The sequence below is a fragment of the Echinops telfairi genome, unplaced genomic scaffold, assembly GCF_000313985.2.
Source record: "Echinops telfairi isolate 266 unplaced genomic scaffold, ASM31398v2 ScPeMD7_24;HRSCAF=84, whole genome shotgun sequence".
Classification (NCBI taxonomy): Eukaryota; Metazoa; Chordata; class Mammalia; order Afrosoricida; family Tenrecidae; genus Echinops; species Echinops telfairi.
The window spans coordinates 2,513,867-2,534,641 of NW_022103921.1; the positions used below are offsets into that span (position 1 = coordinate 2,513,867).

Genomic DNA, 20,775 nt, shown 5'->3' on the forward strand with positions numbered 1-20,775 from the left:
TGTATTTCTCATCATTGTTACATTGCACCCTGACTGGCTCATCTCCTCCCCGAGACCCCTCTGCAAGGGGATCTCCAGTGGCCTACTAATGGGCTGGCTTTAGGAATTTTAGAGGTTTTATATATCAGTTCATAAGATCCTCATCACAATTGGAAGGTAGGAATGTTATCTCCCTGTTTTATAGATAAGAAAACTGAATCCTGAGAATTGGTATAATTTACGCAAACTCACCCAGTGAAAAATGAGAGAATTGGATCTGAATCGACAGTCAGGCTTGATTCAGAATATAAGTATCAACCTCTTTGCTTAATCATCCTTGAAAACACAACCGAGAGAGAAGCCACTATTTCTAAAGCCACTGTTCTGGGCCACTTGCTCTGAGATTTTAAATTTCTTGTTTTTGCTCTGAGATTTTAAATTTCTTGTCAAGTAAATTTAGATTTGAGTTTCTGTTTCTTGCAGCTGAAAGTATCCTAACAAATACACTCAAACCTATAAAATGAAGATACTATTATATACTTCATAGGGTTGTAGTTAAGAGAAAAAAGTTCAATATCTGGATCATCTTCTATTTCCAGTTGCTTCACCTTTCACAGTTTTCTATCAACTGAGTAAACTTTTTCTAAGAGTTGACTCCAGCCCAGAAGTTACATGTATCTCTAGATTTTGACTTATAGAAGTCTATCATAAGAGCCCTGGTGGTGTAGTGGTTACCCATTGGTCTTTGAACTCCAACGTCAGCAGTTCAAAACCTCCAGCCACTCCAATGGAGAAAGACAAGGCTTTCTACTCCCATAAAGAATTACAGCCTCCTGGTGCACCAAGACCAATAGAGAGGTCTACGGGGCCCGCCCCAATCCCAACTGTGTGGAATCCCACTGCCCAAGAAGAATGCATCTCAGAGGACAGCACTGAAGCTACAGCTCAAGGAGAAAGGCACATCAGATCAGAGCGCATGGGAGCAAACAAAGAGGGAAGGAAAGAGAGTGGAACACATCCTGGCCCACCAATCCCTGAGGATGATATTCCTGCTCAGAGCAGCCAATTCACAGAGAGGGCCACAGGGCCGGCCCTACCACAAGACATGATGTCCCTCACTGACCCATAGCACTACATGGGACAACACAGGAGACACAGTGTGGGAATTGTGCCAGATCTGACCCCACCACGCTGGGGGCAAAACACTAAGGGCGTGCAACAGAAGAGCAAGGGGAGCAACGAAGTCCATGGGGAATACCAAAAATGGACTTTGGGGCCAGGGCATGACACTCCATCAGACTCAACCGGAAAACACTCCTAAAGGTCAACAGATCTGGAACAATTTATAGGCTTTTTGTTGTTGTCGTTGCTGTTTTGTTTTGTTTTTCTTTTGTTGTTTTGTTTTGCTTTATCTTGTATTTGCACTTATCATTGTCTCTGCAGATCTATATAGATAAGATAGGTGGGATAAACAATCTGGAGGAGAAAACAACGGGACCAATGGTTCCGGAGGGACACAGGAGAGGGGAAGGCAGGGGAAAGGATGGGGGCAGTCAACAAATCCAGGGGCAAAGGAACATGTGATCTAAAAATCAATGGATGCCTGGTGGACATCAAAGGCAATGTAGCAGAGAGGAATGAAACCCTAATGAAGGCCGAACATGATAGTGGGAAAAGAGGAAAGTAAAAGGAAATAGAGGAAAGAACTAGGAGGCAAAGGATATTTATAGAGATCTAAATCCAGCCATGTACATATGTAAATAGATGTGTAAATGTATGTATGTACATATGTAAATATAATTATATAATGATAGGGAGTAAATCTATGTACATATACTTTTATGTTAAGTATTAATGCAGCAGATGGACATTGGGCCTCTACTCAAGTACTCCCTCAACACAAAATCACTTTATACTAATAATCCAGCATTCTGTGATGCTGACCTTCCCTGACACCATCGCTGAAGACAAAATGGGTGCATAAGCAAATGTGGTGAACAAAGCTGATGGTACCCGGCTATCAAAAGATACAGCATCTGGGATCTTAAACACTTGAAGATAAACAAGAGGCCATCTAGCTGAGAAGCAACAAAGCCCACATGGAAGCACAACAGTCTGTGTGATCATGAGGTGTTGATGGGATCAGGCATCAAAGACGCAGACCAAAAAAATCATACTGATGTGAATGAGGGGGAGGGCAGAGTGGAGACCCAAAGCCATCTACAGACAATTGGACATCCCCTTACAGAAGGGTTACAAGGAAGAGAGAACCCAGTCAGGGTGCAGTACAGCACCAATGAAACATAAAACTTTCTTCTAGTTCTTTAATGCTTCCTCCCTGCCCCACTATCAGGACCCCAATTCTACCTCACAAATTCAGCTAGACCCCAGAGCATGTACACTGGTACAGATAAGAGCTCGCAACACAGGGAATCCAGGACAGATAACCCCCTCAGGAGCAATAAGGAGAGTAGTGATACCAGGAGGGAAGGGGGAAAGTCGGGGGAGAAAGGGGGAACCAATCACAATGATCTACATATAACCCCCTCCCGGGACAGACAACAGAAAAGTGGGTACAGGGAAACTGTGGTCAGTGTAAGACATGAAAGAAAAAAATTATAAGTTAACAAGGGTTTATGAGGGAGAAAAATGAGCAGATACCAAGGGCTCAAGTAGAAAGAAAATGTTTTGAAAATGATGATGGCAACATATGTATAAATGTGCTTGACAAGATGGATGGATGGATGGATGGATGGATGGATGGATGGATGGATGGATGGATGGATGGAGATAAGAGCTGTAAGAGCCCCCAATAAAATGATGAAAAATAAAAAGAATTAGAGTCTCAGAAACGGCAGTTTGAGGGTTGTTTTGTTTTGAAGTCTATCATGTCATCCTGGGTGGACCAGAATCACAAGTCAAATGTGGAAACTAGCCCATCGCTCTCAAAACAACAACACACCTACCATCATGTCGAGGCTGACTCATAGTGACCCGATAGGTCAGGGCAGCACTGTGCATATGAGTTTCGGAGACTGTAGCTCTCTGAGAGTAGAAAGACCTATCTTTCTTCTGAGGAGCCCTTGGTGGTTTCAAACTGCTGACCTTGCAGTCAACAGCCCAACATGTAACCATTATATCACCAGGGCTCTTGGCTCCTCACTAAGCAAAATAATTCTGATAGATCGTTATTAGGATGTAAAATCTACATTCTAGAATGTTGTGTTTTCTGTTCTGCAAGCAACTTTTTGTTGTCTATAATTAACTGGAAAACCAGTAATGGTCAACAACTCATTGGATTATCCCATCCTACATCTGATAAAAAGCGAAACTATTGTTCCACAGTCAGCTCACTATCAGGACATAGGAACCTACAGCAGTCACTTATACCTACTTTAAAAAACGAAGGTCTTGAATATAAAACAGAACATAGAAATTTTAGGCAAGCATCCTCAAATAGGTAGAGCGGTGGGAAACATAACCAAGCACCTTTAGAAGAGTGATTGCTACCAAATTTTTTGGGTGGGGAGGAAGGATCCCTGATGGTCTAAGAAAAGGACTTACACACTTTGTTCAGCCTTTTACAATAAATTATGTATGGTTTTAAAAGAAAATTCTCAATGGATGAGTTGAAACAAAATGTGTCTGAATTGTTGAATCTAACAGATGATCAGCTCCGTAAACCTTCACCTAATTCACAAAAAGGCTAAAAAAAAGAAAAATGAAATTGCTTATTACTCTAGCATATTGCTCTGTTGAATTTCACATTTTGCATATTTTCAACTTCATCTCTCCCAATTTTGGAAACACTCTAATAAAAGCTGAATTACATATCCGTTGCATTTCCAAAATCCAACTTCTCTTCCTTTCCATTCTCTATCAAATGTTCTCTCACTATCGTGCAAATTTAAATTTGTATAGTACTATGTACTTTACAAAAGGCCTTCATACTCATTTCCTTACCCACAAAAAACATGAAGAAGCAGACAGACTACATATCCTTATTCCAAGTGTCTGGGAATTAGTGAACTTGTGCATGCTTTCTTCCTTGAATTCTTTCATTTATTCGGTCAACATTTATTTGACAGGTATTATGAAGCAGGGACTAGTCTAAGGACTGAAGATACAGGGGTGAAATTTAATATAATACAGTGAACCCTCGCCACTTCGCGCTTCAACTTCCGCGGCTTCACTCTATCGCGGTTTTTGCGTAACAGCGCATGCTCTGTCATTACTGCCACTGATTGGCTCATACTGGACACGCTTGATGCCATAAATAATATAATAAATAATAAATGATCATTGTAACGTCCAAAATGTTTGACTGTATTTTCCCTTTTTCGTTGAATAGATTGGGTAATACGAGTGTCATGGTGACTAAAGGGTGTTTTTTCATGTCCTCTATGCTCTAACTACGAAAATATTTGATTTACAAATAAGGAATCCTACTTCGTGAAATTTCATTTATCATGTTAGGGTCTAGAACCGATTAACCACGATAAACGAGGGTTCACTGTATAACGGGTAAAAATTAATATAATATTTTAGCAAGACTCAAACCCACTGCCATTTAGCGGATTCAGACCCTATAGACAGAGTAGAACTGCCCCCTAGAGATTCCAAGGTATATAATCTTACAGAGGCCTACTGTCACAACCTTTCCCTCTGTTGGGTTGCAACCATGCATTTTAATCATTGTGCCATCATACCTTTAATAAGCAGTTCACTCAATAAATAAGTAAATAAGGAAGCCCAGATTCAAACTTTCACTTGATCACACACTTAGAGCCATTTCAAGAAACCACTCTGCCTCCCTGACACAAGGCATCCGATTTATTTCTTTATTTGCCATCAATGTTGGCAGTTTGACTTCTTGGACCCCTACCTGGTTGTGTTTCAAAAAGAAGTAAGTCGGATCATAACATCCCAAACATCACTTAATAATAACCAACTTCAGAGCAGCAGAGATGGCAAGAATTCATCTCACGTCCTTGAGACATGTCATCAGGAGAGAGCCGCCCTGGGAGGAGGACATCATGCGTGGTAAACTGGAGGGGCAGTGAGAAAGAGGAAGACGCCGGACAAGATGGATAGACCCAGGGCTGCTACAACTCAACTCAAACTTAAGTCCAACCGTGAGGATGGCGCAGGACCAAGCCGTGTTTCATTCATTCTAACGACAACTCCAGAGCACGACTATACAGACAACGCATTACTATCGATTAAAAAAAGAAACGCATCAGAGTTTGAAAAGGTCCTTACCACTTCCACACCGCTGCCACCACCGAGACAGAAAAAGACAAGCCCTGAATTTAAAAACGAATTTTAAAGTGAACACAGAGCTAGTAGTTCAATGCAGATAAAACTCCAAGGGCAGATTCACAACAGCCTACAAGAGTGCATGAGTTTAGTTAGGAGCAGTGGTCTGGCTACACGGCGTTTCCGTAGACCAGTATTCCAAATGACTCCCTTTGGTCTGTTTTCCAATCTGGCAACACTCACGAGCGAGTTAACTTGCTCCATGTGTCATTAGGAATTCATGGCTTGCTGTGAAAATGCAGGGACAGCACTACTTCAGACCCAATACAATGAATAGCTTATTGGGAGGAAATTAACACATGAATTGTTGTCGATCGATAGGTGTTGAGAATTACAATGATAGTAAAGCCTAAATAATGTATACACCACATCGATTCTTTCATTACATTAATTATTCTTTATAGCACACCTAAGGAACTTGGAAAATAAAGCATTCAAAGCAATTTTAGGCTCAAGTCTATACTTAAAAGCAAAAGAATTCTTCGTGATCACGCAAAGGTTTGTTCGTTTGTTTGTTTTAATGAAAATGCATCAGATTCTATCTAAGGGAAGTAAGTCAGATGCAGAATGGCAAATACTGTGTGAATCCACCCAAATGAAGTGTCTAGGATAGGGTAGTGCATAGCGTTAATTAGTGGCTACCAGGATTGGGGAGAAGAAGAAAAGGGAGTTATTGAAGGCTAGCCAGTTTCTCTTTGGGGCAATGAAAACCCTCTAGAAATGGGTTGTGGTACTGGTAGCACAGCACAGGGACTGTCATTCCCATCCCCGAATTCTGCGCTTGTAAAAGGTTCAAATAGCAAACTTCTTATCATCTACAGTCTACCATAATATTTTTTAAATCCATCAAATAATACATTTGCTACTATATCTACTAGTTCCCTCACGTTGTCAGAAGACTTTAAACACAGGTATATTTATATTTATTTATCAATGTATGTCTTGATGAAATGTTCATCTGTCAGAAGTAGAAATATTCCTTAAGCCCAACTCTTGTCTGTATATTAGGAAGGCTCAATAACTAACTCTTAAAAAATGATGCAGGCATTTAAAAAAAAAAAGAAGAAAGAAACGATGCGGGTAAGAAAATCATCACTGGCACAGCCCCAAGATTCTTTCGGCTAAGTAGACGCTCACCTAATTCAGTGGCTGTCCCCAAAGCGAATCACCTTCACAATGAGCAGAAACAGTGCCTGAGGTCATTTTATCGAAGCTAACAGTAACTCTTCTTACAAAGGCAATGTTCGGAAAATGATCCTCTTTGTACAGGGCAATCGCTCACTCTAGCTATGTGGTACAATGGTATTCCACAGACCAAAGGAGAAAGTTCTATCTACCAGGGGCCTGGAGAATATGAGGACGGGCGGAATTTTCTCCATGACCGATACTGTTTCCAGACACGCAAAATCCCCTCTGACGGACGGCAAAAATGAATTTAACACACCAATTCCAATGGGCGTAACTAAACACATACATTGTACTGAAACTTGTTTTGTCATCATAAATCCGTATGTTGAAGAACACTCTGCTCCTGGAACTTTGATTCTTGGAATTAAAGAAGCAAATTGATGGGTCTGATATCAAGTTTGCTCAGACACCGTATCATTTCAGTCTCTAATGACAGGAGATCTCCAGGTTTCTAACATTTTACCGAGAGACGCATGCATGTACACTTTCAAACATTTCATATTTACTCCAAAGTAATGAAAATATCCTTTTGAATTCCCTTAAAATTAAAAATCAAAACATCGCCATTTCAAATGTGATATAGTTTTTCTTCTTGTCTGCCCTTCATAAATATTACCCCAAAGTATCGTGAAGCTTGGGGAATGAGGTCTATATAGAAAAAGTCTATATCTCATCTCATAAGTATGTCTGGGCATACTACATTCTGTTTTACAAACTACTTTTCCATGCCTGAAAGAAGTTATTCGTTTAGAACTGAGTTAGTTAATTGTGCCAGCCTGGCCAATAATCACATGTGGTGCTGGTTGAAAGGCGGAGGGATAAATGGGTGGTGAGCCTCGGCCTTTCTAGTTCTCGGGTCTCTTGTTTTGTGATGGTTGCATCGGGTGCAGCTGCCTTAGCAGTTCCCTGCTTCAGTTTGCAAGATGGATTTCCTACAAGGAGAAGCCGCATGGATCTATCCCGATGCAGCCCTGGGTGCTGGAGCAGCCGTGTGGAGACCCCTGCCAGTGCTGAGATGCTTACACGTTCATGGACTCAGCTTTCCTCCTGCAGTCGGCATCATTGCCTCTGTTTTGTGAGGTGGAGGGCTTTGTGGACTGGTGTTGGGTCAATGGGTTAATGTTGGACTTGTGGGCTTGGGCAGCATTGGGTTGGGATGTTTTCATGATGCACCTTTTCTTTACATAAAACTCTCTCTTATACGTGAGTCGCCGTGGATTTGTTTCTCCAAAGTACCTAGACTAATACAAGAACTTATTACTAAGACTTTATAACTTTGAATTTATAAAACGTCCTAAACAGGTACAATATCGAGCCCATATTGTCTACTCTGTATCATACTCTACATCTAACTGCTCAAGCCAGTCACTGCTACCAGTTGGTTCTGAGGTAGTAAGGTGGGAGGACACGCAAACTGGACAGTATTTCTATGACTCAGCAAAAATTTTTAAAAACTCAGTTGTTTGTGGTGACTACTCGTTTGGAGACAGGTTCTTCTACTGCACTCACCATTCTTTCTCTCACTCCATCGAGTCAATGCTGACTCACGGTGACACCCTGTGGGTTTCCGAGACTGTAACTGTTTATGGGAGTAGAAAGCCCAGTCATTCTCCCACAGAGCTTCTGGCAGTTTCGAACTGTAGACCATGCGGATGGCAGACCGCCATCCTTCTCTAGGTGGACACTAATAGTCCATGCAGAATATATGCAGCTCACGTACCAAAGCATAATATACAATATTCTCAGTTTCATTTGCAGAACTGCATGGGAGAGATCCATAAAATGAATTGGAAGACATCTCAAACCATTTTAAGACACTATACAAGTTTTTCTCCATTTTCAGCCCTCCCACCTCCATAGTCCCAAATCCATTCTCTGTCTTTCTCTGCCTTCCAGAAGCCCATGGAATGTACCGGCTTTCTCTCTTACCCTTTACCTTCCAGGTGAAGTCAGCCAATGGAAGGAGAAAATGGTCAAGGTATTTCCTCTTTACCTTAGCTCCACTGAAGTTCGGGCAACCCTGCTCTGGCAGGGGCTACTCCGCCTCCACAAACAGGTCCCACAGGAAAGCTGCTTCTTCCAGTCCTTCCTATCCCGAACAATGCTCATCGCACCTTTGCCTCTCTCTGCCACTTCAGGGGCTGTAGAGTTAATAGTTTCCACTCTATCCTTTACAGAGAAGAGTCTTGGTGTCTCCATGGTTAAAGCAAAGCACTCGACGGCGACATTACATAAAGGTCAGTGCTTGTGACTCACCAGAGACACTTGGGGAGAAAGATAAGGCGACGTGTTTCCATTAAGATCGCAGCCTTGGGGACCCTACGTGTCAGTTCTCCCCTGTCTTATAGGGTGGTTATGAGTCAGAACCCACTTTCTATCCATCGAATCTAGGTTGCTTCGGGTTTCTATAGGGGCAGATTGTCCTGTGTGTTCTCCTGCAGGGCTCACGGTATCCTCAAAATTCTAGACTAGCCTGCTGCCAGGACCCAGAATAATCCAGCTTTCAACATATGGAAACGGCAGCAGGATAAGAAAAATGCACACACCTACAAAAACATTACGCCGGTTTAAGGACAAGAACTTGCAAGCACACTAAGTCCCGGGTTAGAAACCATCGAACCAATGCACAGTAACAACAAATTCTTTTTCAGAATCATATTCGCGTGTTCGTGTTGCAATTTTAAAACCACGAAAAAGGCTTTGCATCTTTTCTTGCACAAAAGTAAGGCCCAAAAAGAACGGTACACACCCTTCTGCCTTCTCTGTAATCTGACTTCCAGACACACTTCAGCACTGATTTTGTTTGTAAGCTGATGACTGCCTATAAATGAATGGCAGCAGCACTTACACACTTGCAAACTGGGGCTCAGAGTCACATCGTTTTCTGGGTGGTTTATTACTTCCGGTAAATATACTAAGGAGACAAACCATGCCCTACAATATACAGTTCTGCCCTGTGTTCAATATTCTGATTCAGTTCCTTTAGGGTTTCATTCTTTACCTGGACTACCTCTCTCCCTTCTCTTCCTCTTCTGTCAGTCTCCTCGTTCACACGCTGTATTGTCACTGCCTAGTCTCTCATCCGTGCATATCACTGTTGCCTTTCCTCTGTTTTATTGAGATTACCTTCAGATTTCCATGTCAGGTTACTGCATGTTTTTGTTAAAAGCAGATGGACTCTTCTTCCTAATTATACATTTTCGCCTTCTAGGGAAATCCATCAAATTCTATAGGATTCTAACGAGAATCCACCCAAAAAAAGCCATCCTGTTCCAGGCTTATGGTATATCCATCCAGACCCTTCTAAATTCTTTGGAAGAAATACTCTGTATAGTCTAACAAATAAAGGCTGAGGCTAAAACTAGAACACAGAGGCAGCTGCAAATCCATAGCACTAAACATACGGTTCTGAAAACAAATGTATAGTACTTATGAATGAGAGCACGGAAAGATATTAATAATAGCAATGAACTACAAATATTTATGTGCCTACAGGCAACGAATTCAATGTTGCTGTAGAATTGCTTCATTTATGAATTTAATTATATGTGCTTAAACATTTTTATTGCTGTCTCATTAATTTCCCATAAATACTACACAATGGAAGGGAAAAAGAGAGTGAGTTATCCATTCAGCAGCATCCACTATGTGTCCCTTGAGTGTCCACAAGATCTGGAGTTCACCTTTACTTCTCCACTTCCTATTCATCACCACTTGCTCGTTCATCTTTCCATTATTCAAGATCAAAAGATCCAGATTCGAATAGGACAGTTGGACTACCACATATTTCATTTTTACACAAAACAGTATGTGAATAAGAGTCCCATGAGAAACTAACAGCTAGTTCAGCTATAAATGCCTCACTATGTGGTGGGCTCTGTTCTAAGAGCATCACATGTGCTATTATTACTCACCAAGCAATAGTCCTATTATTATTCCCATTATTCAGAAGGAAATTGAAGAGCTGAAAATGGATTTATCCAAGGTTGAGCCCAAATAAATTCAGGAAGTTTAACTTCAAAGTTACCCTAGTTACATTCACAAAGTGGACATCGGCACAAACTGCTAGATTTCCACTGACAAATACATGTACCATGAGGTCCTTCCAATTTCTCTTTAAGACTTGTTTCCTAAGACTCCCCTCCAATTCCTCTCCGATGTCATAATCTCCGGTCACTAGTACCTCAACCATCTGGCTTTAAGCCGTAGACTCCAGAGTGTATGTTATACAAGGGTAAGTCGAAATTATTGCTACATGGTCAAGGACAACTTTATGAAACACAACTAGCCAAGTGTGGCGCTATCATTTCAGGACATACCCTCCATCGACGTACTGGTGAAGACTCTGTTACTACCCCTCTGATACTTCTCCCAATGAAGTCTTCCCTGTTCTTTGATTCATACCTTGCCAAAACAGGAGTGTTGGAGTCCTTAAGGAACTCAGACTCTGTTGCTTTGTACAGTTCTTTGAGGGGGCCTGAAAGGGGTTGTAGGGCAGACGGAGTAAGATTTCGCATTCAAATTCTCCTACGGGAGCTCTTACTACCCTCTAAGAATAAGCAGGTGGTTTGCCATGATAGAAACCACTTTTTTCCTTGGCACAATTTTCCTGGCCCATTTCTCACTGATATAAGTCTTCAATTTTCTTAAAATGTCTTCCTAAGGAGCCTCCAGAATTGTCCTGTATCCTTTAGGAAAATCGAACAAGAGTATCCCCTTTGAAATCCCAAAACACAGCTACCATAGCCTTCTAAGAGGAACTTAACTGTCCCAGTAGATCCACTCAGCAGTCCTTGTTCTGATGAGATCTTGGGTTTTTTGAAGCCACCCTAATAAGACTAAGACACATGTGTTATTAAGGAAACTAGTCTGTGGTCACCCACCTATTGAAGAGTCCTATTCAGCACCCTTTGTGTGAAATCCACCCAAGCACAGATGCAATGGAGCCCTGTTAGCAATACTGCTGACCCTTTTACTTAGTACTCTCAACCTTCCCCGCCCCAGATCAAAGTTCTCATCTTTTAGGCTGATTTTACTCTAAAGTAGAATGAATGGTCCAATCAACCTTCACACGATGCCAGTTCGTCTCTTTCAACGGAAACGAATTTTTTTCCAGTAGCAAATTATCTCACAGGAGAAACCACTCTAGAATGTTCCCAAGAATTGTGGCCTCCAACCTATAAAGAAGTAGGGGAACTGACATCTCAATAATTTTAGAAGATAACCACTGACGATTACAATTTGCACCTGAAATAACAAAGTCATGCTACACACTGTTAGTCCCATCTTTTAAACAATCACAATGCCACCACACTGGGCTTGGTTTTTTGAAAGGTAATCTCATACACACGATTTATTTGAACCCGATGCTTACAGGAATTTATTTATCAAAGATGTGCTAGTCATTTAATACATGTTTTACTGAGCAACTGCATTTGCTAGGAGAGTTAAACAAATAACAGTTAACACATGTCTTAGGAACAAATTCCCCAATACATAATTGAAAGTGTAACTATGATGTAAGCCAGTGTGTCCCCAACTGGACAACACCACCCCCTGGCCAGTGGGGAAGATCCAGGGGGCTGCAAAAGCAGATAGCTACATGTTTTCCCCTAGATTATGGGCTGTAATACCCAAATTCTTCATTGCCATGGGCAGCCTGAGTAAGTTTCTTTTTATTTTTTTCTAAAAAGGGGGCAGTAGGCCAGATACATTTGGAAACCTATGATTTACATAAAGCTATATTAGCAGATTAAAACCCACAGAGTATAACACAGAGTACAACCACAGTTTAACAAACTCAAAAACAAGATGATTGATTGCCGCAAAACATTAATCTGGGTACCCCATTTAATTATTTTCATACTGAACCTATTTCTTGGTCCAATAGTTTATTTTGTGACACTTAAAAATCATTTGAGGATGTGCTAGTCTCAATTAAACTTGCCTCATTCATTATCAAGCATAAATAGCATTCAAATGCCATAAGCTGGTGATTGTCTTTTGTTAAGATGAGATGATAATAATTAGCTTTGGGTACTAATAATATGAAAAACTAAGATTCAGCAACTCTACATTGTTGATGCCTAAACTTGGCTAGTTTCTAATTATGAGATGGTCATTTCCAATTCTCTTATATCAACCCAATCAAAAAACCCCAGGCAACAAGAGGGAAAAACAAAAACAAAACTAGACCAAGCATAAAAATAAATCATCTACTACACAGATTAGACCTGTACTACTAAATAAAAAAAGTGAACGGATCTAATTCAACCTATTTCTGATTTATAGCAAATTCTGGTGATTTGAACTAGATACAATACTTTAAAAGCCCTATAATGAACATTTAAGTAGATATAATATATAAACAGAAAAATCTCTTGTTGCCTTAGTTTTACACTGCATACAGACTCGTGATAAAATTAACCTCTTTGCAGTTCAACATTTCTAATTAGAAGAGACATCGAACAGATTATACTTTAGACAGCAGAGCAAGCTATAATATTCTACACAGACTTTGAAACAGAGTTCTGCAGTCTCCTTATATATTTTAGCCTGCAGTCTAAAGGAAAAGCAATAACCAGATAATGTTTCAAATTGGTTATGGCTTTTTGTGGCAAGTTGTATTATATTTTCTCATCTCACATTCTTATACTTATTAAGAAGCAGACATATTTCTTTCATTTGGTCCTGAATGTAAAGCAGTTCTTTTATACAACCCATATCAACAGAATGAGCTTTGCCAAAAAATTTTGGGTAAAACTATTTATAAAAACTTGAGAACTCATTTATTATATTTATATATATATTTATATACACAGAGAGAGCTGGAATGGGAGAAAGAAAGATATCCTGAATTTAACTTAGATTGGAACTATAAAACCTTTAAAGGGCAGGTGGGGACATCTAGGCCAAGTCCTTATTCAGGAACAAATTCCTTTTACAAAATCAGTGGCTAGTCCTTACTTCCAACATTTTCAGGGCTGGGAGCACATGAGTTTACACAAGATTTCTTTTCTTTTTTTCTTTTTTTTTTTACACAAGATTTCATTGTAAATTTTGACAGTTAAAAATTATGAAGTTCTTTCATCCAGAGTTGAAATTGTTATCTTTTCATTTCTAGCCCACATATCATACTTTTATCTTTAAAAAAAATTATACAAGATTTCTTCATCTGCCATCTCTTCTTCCTTTGAGTATTTAAAGGCAACTATATTTTCCCTATATCCATATTACATATAAACAGGTCCCTCAATTACCTCTCATCTGACATTCTCTCCAGATGCTGTAAACAAGCTTGAGTTGGAGTTTACTTAAAAATTCCACTAAATGGAATGCAAAACAAGGGAGGGGAGAGTTCACTTATTCACATGTATTTGTTAGGTGTATTCCACACAATTATAGGAACTGTCTAATACCCAGTGGTTCATTTGTATTAAGAGAGGTGTCTCTGCTAGCTTCCCTTCTTCTGATATTTCTCCTCTCTCTGTCTCTCGCTCTGTCTCTCTCTCTGTCTCTCTCTCTGTCTCTGTCTCTCTCCCCCCCCCCCCCACGCACGCATGCACGCACATATCATGGGGGTGGCTCTCCCATACAAGACACAAGTTGAGGCCGAAAGTGTCATCTCCCTGGTCACATTGTTGGTGGAAGGGAGAGGCACAAGTTCAGCTGGACCAAACGTCAACCTGGAGCTCAGAGGTCTGTTTTCCTGGAGGCCACTGGTTCCCATGTATATTTGGCCTACCACCCCTTTTGCAGAAAAAAATTCTACTAGCCCCTCACCCCAACAATTAAAATATTTTCTGCCATAGCTCATAATCCAAGATAAAGTGTAGGATTCTGCTCTTGAAGGCCCCTGAATTGTTCCACAGCCTCCCAGGGGAGGCGTCACCCACTTTGGGAAACGCGGCTCCAGGCTTATGGAGTTATTTGATGTGAAAGCCATTTCCCCATTTTCTGGAATAAGCCAACTTAACAGAATTAGGTTGCTATACAAAGGAATTTGGGGTAGGGGGGAGGTAGAGACTCCAAATATCTAGTTCCAATCATTCGATTTTTTTTTTTCCAGAAACCACTAGTTCCAATCATTCTTGAAACCATCTGTACTTATACCTTTCCTGTTTTCTGGTAATATAAAACAATTGATCATTGATATCTGTTCATTTTTTTAAAATCATTTTATTAGGGGCTCATACAACTCTTATCACAATCCATACACACATCAATTGTGTAAAGCGCATTTGTACATTCATGGCCCTCATCATTCTCAAAACATTTGCTCTCCACTTAAATCGCCAGCATTAGGTCCTCATTTTTCCCCTCCCTCCCCGCTCCCCTCTCCCTCATGAGCCCTTGATAGTTTATAAATTGTTATTTTGTCATATCTTGACCTGTTTGACGTCTCCCTTCACCCACTTTTCTGTTGTCCGTCCCCCAGGGAGGAGGTCACATATAGTTCCTTGTAGTTGGTTCATTTAATTATTTTTTATTGATAATATTTATTATCTATATTACCTTTAATCAGAGGGCCCTATATAGAACACTAGCCACAAAATTCCTACTATTCTAACAGAACCAAGGGAATAAGAATCATAAAAGAAGACAAGTGCCATCCCACCACACAAAGGAGATGGATGGAATCTCTCACTAGCATCATTTAAGAATAGAAATGACACTTACCCAAGAACAGTAAGGTCTCTCATCCCTAACAACCTAAATTCCATAGCTGACATTGCTTGTTCCAAACCACGTTCCACCTGACGTATTTCAGATAATGAAGCCATTCCTGCTGTACGTTGCATAGTAAATAGAAGAAAAAGCAAGCAAAGCATTGGATGGAAATACCAAAATGAAGATGCTAATCTTCAGGAGAATTATTGGAAATATAACCATCTTTGTAAGGGTTCAGTTATCTCCCATTGCCATGTAAAATGATGAGCTGAGTTCTGGTGGAGGCTTGAGGGCTTTATTTTTGTTTGTTTTGTTTTATTTTTTGGTCTTTTTTTTGGAGGGGGTGTCAAAAAATGCTGTTTGATTTTATTCATATTTTAGAATTTGTAAAAGGAAGCCTTCTACCGATCTGGACATGCAGACAAAGGGGGAAACCATAACGGTAATAAAGAAAAAAGCATAAAGAGAGTGGAAAAGGGTACTCAAAGAAATAATTGGGGAAAAAAGCAAATTACAAACAATGGAAAGATGTCATCAGTAATGTGATAAAACAGGTCCGCACGTTTACAATCTTCCTGTTAGCTGACCAGGGCCTCCTGCGTGCAAAATGCCATCTGGGCTGTATTCAACCCCCAGTCTGGGGACCGTGCATCCTCTTGGGATCTAAATACCCATACAGGGGTTCCTTCAACTCTCCCTAGATTCTGGTTTCAGAATTCGCTTCCAACTTTCTGCCTTGGCTCTTACATGTTGCCATCTCCTCTCCTACTATTCTAGCAACTTTTCTTATCACCAGTAAAATGCAGAAACAATTATATTCCCACTTATAGTCCCAAAGGCCCACAGTTTTCAATCCCGGCTTCTGTTTGGAACTTAGGATTCTGTGTGAGCACAAATAGCCATAAAATGACATTCCCATGCGTGAAAGGGGCTCGTTTTCACTAAATTCAGTGCAGGATCCCGCAGTGTTGCATAGGGTAGTTATAAGTTTAAACTGACTTGCCAAAGCCTAGCAACTAACAACACATAAACATAAAACACCAGATCCTGTTGTGACTGTCAGCCGTGGTTAGAGAAAAGAGTACTACTACAGTTGATAGCATGGTGTGGATTTTTAAGTATTACTACATACCAGCATACATCAGTGGCTACAACAAAGGGCTCCATCATACCAACATTGTGAGTATGGTGAGGGACTAGGACGTTTTCAATTCTGTTATTGCTCTAAGTATGAATCCACGCCAACTTGATGGCACTTAACACCGATATATATTAGCATATTAAGTAGTACTATCTATCAGTCGACATATCCTGCTAAGCATTTTAAATGCACTAGTTCATTTAATTCTCACAATACTTATGTGAGGGTAGTGCTACTTAGGTACCCTTAAAATATGAAAAAGCTGAGGCCCAAAAAAAGTAACTGACTCCTGGTTACACACAGAGTGAGTACACAACCTATGTCTGTGTGACACCTGAATCCAGTAAGTGATGCATGTGAGTATTGAGCCCTAAGATAAACTGGGAGGGCGGAACAGCATGAGAGCTAATGAAAATAATGTGATCTGCAGGCAATGCCCAGATTATGAACAAATTCCATTCTTCAATTTGTCTTTCAGTCAGATTTGTGCATAAATCGAACCAGGTATGCATGGTTTGTAGCGAACATCAGTTAGTCAAATGTTTTCCATAGTATATGGCAAATCATTGTATGCATTAAAGACATTAAAAAGTGCTTACAGGTACATTAAAACACCTGTAACATAATAATCCAGTAATAATACTAGTCTGAGAGGCCTCAAAGAGTATCCCTCCATGGTTATAGAAACCATTATATGTACCTCAAAATTCCAATATAAAAGACCTTATAGGGTTGGTTCCTAACTAAAGGTTGTACTACAGATGGGCTTTAGTAACATGAGGACTGCCTGCCCATCATCGTTTTCTGAGAATCAGCCCTATTTGAAGAAGACCCTTGCTCCCATTATGTAGCAATAGATTATCTGCCATTTTGCATTGTGAAAATGTACCCGCCATCATCCAGGCTAATCTAGTTGGCTGTGGAATGCTATACACAGTACAATGACAGACAATGAGTTCAATCTTCTCAGCTAGGAAGATGCTACTGTTAACCTCTCTTCAGCGTTTTTCATATAGCTTTTGATACAGAACATCTTACATTGGCCAGAACTCTTCCTTCCTACCATAGCTAAAAAAGGAAAAGAAGTGGGACTTGTTGGGAACCGGAAGGAAGGTAAGAAGGAAAAGAAGAGGGGATTATAAAGCATGCCACAAAGAAAAGTTTCAAGACAATTTGTAATTCAAGTAGAAAAATGCTCGTAGTCTATAACTAAACAAAGAAAACCGTTTGTGCAATAGAAACCATATGTTTAAGTGGCCAATATTGGAATGTTCTGTGACACAAAGTAGCAAAATATTGGATATTTCCCGTGGAAGTGAAGCCTTGCGGCTAGTACCTTCCGCAAGGCCTGTAGCAGTAGTAGCTAATTTCATCACTAAGAAAAACAGAATTATTTTTCGAATCCATGTCCTACTCTAATTCCCCCCAAATCATCATCTAGTCACTAAATTTCACATGCACATTAGTAGAAAACAATGCTGACTGTTCCCCCTCCACAATGAAGCATCTTTAGAAGTTAAAAAAAATAATCAATTGATAGATCTAGTCTTTCATAGGTGTGAAGCTACTTATAAATTTGGGGGGGGTGATCATTCAGCAATTAAGATACAAAAGGTTAACTACCAAGAGTATACTGTTGGATGAAATATAGGAGATCGTCTTTTATTTCTTAGGAAGTTATACTTGATCAAAAGACTACATTTAAAGCTAAAGTAAGACTGGTAGAGTCTAAAATAATACAGAGCAAAAAAATCTTCAAAATAAAATCAAACCCACTGCATTCGAATCAATTTTGAATCATAGTGGCCCCACAGGACAGAGTAGAACTGCCCTCCATAGGGGGCGCAAGGCATACATCTTTACAGAAGCAGGCTGCCACAGCTTTCTCCTGTGGAGCAGAGGGCTGGGTTCAAGGTGCTGACCTTCTGGGCTAGCAGCAAAGAGCTTTAACCACTGCACCACCAGAGCTCCTTCAAAGCAACAACAACAAAAAATCAATAAATCACCTTTAATATAGACTAAAGAAGTTGCCTAAGGTTTGCATTCCAACTCCAACTAGTTTCCTAATCTTACCACTTTCTATTAAACAGGAAAAGGAGCAGAGAGGGAATAAAGTATTTGAAAAACGACCAGTTAGAAATCACATAATGAAATCTTGCTCATTCTTGGAGAAATGAAGTAGAATTAGATGCTTCCGTGGCAGTGAATTCTAGAATCTGGGTGGCTTCCAGTAAATGAAACTTTCCTATAATGTCAGATGCAAAAACGGTGATATCAACATATTGAGCCTGAGTTTTCAAATTCCTATTACCTTACTCCAAATTGTTGGAAACCTTTGAGATAAAAACTTCAATAAACTAGCATTCCAAGCTTTTAATGTTTTAGTCCCTGGAGGAAGTATGTCAGATTAATTTTCAAATTGTAACGGGCAGAAAGAACATTCAACCTAAGTCTTATGCCCATGTCTCTCTCAAAGGATGTTAATAATGTAAGCAGTTTCCTTGGCTATTAAGATTTCACATTTCCCTAATTCTTAGCGGTAAGTCTAATTCTCCGCAGTATTACTACTTTAAAACAGGGGGGGGGGGACCTATTTATCACGCTAAAAAGAAAAGATACTTATTCTATCTTTACATCCATTTCGAATTCAGCACACTACCAGGCACATGGTAAGTCTTTAAAAGACACTTCCAGAATGAGCTGATGGAATGACCTAGGGGAAGAATGGACATCTTGCTGAGAGAAGCAAGAGTCCAAATCCTAGCACTGCCCAACAACAAAGAGCATCTCCAGAATCTAGGTAGAGCAGAAATGTACACATGGATCTTCAAAGCAGCAACCAGAGGATGGTTTCTTGAGTTAGCAAGCACCCATCCATGAGCCACCTGTCAAGGGATGAGACTTTTCTCTGACTTCACTGTGCTGGAAAACTCCTGCCTTAACTCTCCGTTCCCAGTTCCACTTGCCTGCTATCAGCCAAACCCCAAGTGCTGTTCAAGCTGCAACTTACTGGCCTAATTGAGTTCCTCTCTCCAGGCCCAGGCCCAGGCCCAAGGGCATGCCAGTGATACTGCACCAGGTGCCACTGGGGATGGAGGTGGTTTACAGTAAATGGCTTTGTATAAGATTTTTGTGTAGTTTCATCAGACATTTATTAATTTTTAATAAAAGCATCCTTGTGGGTAGTTATAGCAAAAACTTTCCATGAGCCCAGTTTATGTGTATCACTTAACTTACGAAGCTAAAGTGTATGCTAATTTACTTTCTGAATCTTCTAATGCACCCTGGTCAGATTTGTCATCATTACTCAATTATAACAACGCTTCGAGTCACGTGGAGTCATCTGCCACGTTGTAAGCACTCATTGTTGCTTTTGTTGCTGGTGTGTGTTTTTACATTCACTGATTTGTTAAATTTTCTGATCTTTTAGCTCCAATATATTGTGATAAGTATTTGTGAACTTATATCAATAACTGCAAGCAACAACACAGCTTTTAAAAGGCTTTGCTCAGTTACTAATAAGGTTATAATTAATAATGTAATTCTATGAAGAAAAAAATTTTTTTAAGTTTTTGTTAAGTCATATATCTGATTTACATTACTTTGATCAATTTACAATCATATCACATATCATGCTGTGATTAAAATTTATAATAATAAACATTTCTAAGGATTCTGTATGGACCGGCTCGGGAGGAGATCCACGGAGGCCCGAAGGAACACGTTGAGTTACACACAACAGTGAGTGGCCCCCACCTAGCGACCCCAGTGGGGCCTCCCATGGGGCTTGGGGGTGGTCAGTTTGGAGGGATGCAACACTGTGCTGGGCACCAGGAAAGAAACGCAGGCAATGGCTGTGGGCACCTCTGCAGGTATAAGAGCGTGGGAGAAAACAATGGGGGCTGGAGGAGGAGCAAGTTCAAGACCACAGCTCTATCTCAGCCCTCTCCAAAGTTTCTGCCCAGATCAACCATTGGGAAAAGTCCGAGAATTATAGGGATGCCCCAGGGGGCACGGGCCGCCCTAGGGTCCAGACTCGGGGTAGGGGGATGGGGAGTGACAGGAAGCAAGAGGAGGCAAGAACCCTACCTGGTGTGGCTGTGGTTGGGGGGACAGTCCTTCTTCTCCATGATGGCCGGCACGCAGTTGGTGAGCTCCGTCCAGTCGGCGTGCAGCCCGCAGCTCCAGCCCGTGGAGAAGCGGGAGAAGAGCCACGTCTCCTTCTTGCCGGGCCGGTGGCAGGTGCACTTCTTCTGGCCGGCTTTGCAGCTGCACGGCTGCTCCAGCCGGATGTTCTTCACCAGGTGGCGGCCGAAGGTGGTGCCCCCGGTCTTCTGGATGTGCAGGAACACGATCACGTCGCGCCCCTTGATGTTGAAATCCACGAAGCGGGTCAGGTCCTTCAGGGTGAAGTTGAAGCGCTCCACGAAGCGGGGCAGGGAGCCGTTCTCCGGGGCCTCGGGGTCCGGTTCCTCCTC

At 40.8% G+C, this 20,775-nt stretch overlaps 1 protein-coding gene across 1 annotated transcript in view; it reads right to left on the reverse strand.

The window, feature by feature from the left end:
* The window catches only part of HS6ST3 (heparan sulfate 6-O-sulfotransferase 3), a gene marked incomplete at its 5' end in the record, with an annotated part of 1,085,728 nt that extends 1,064,953 nt beyond the window's left edge, over nucleotides 1-20,775 (reverse strand). The window contains one exon of the mRNA XM_004714078.3: nucleotides 20,387-20,775. Within this exon, the coding sequence (XP_004714135.3) occupies nucleotides 20,387-20,775 (389 nt within the window). The remainder of the gene's footprint in view (nucleotides 1-20,386) is intronic.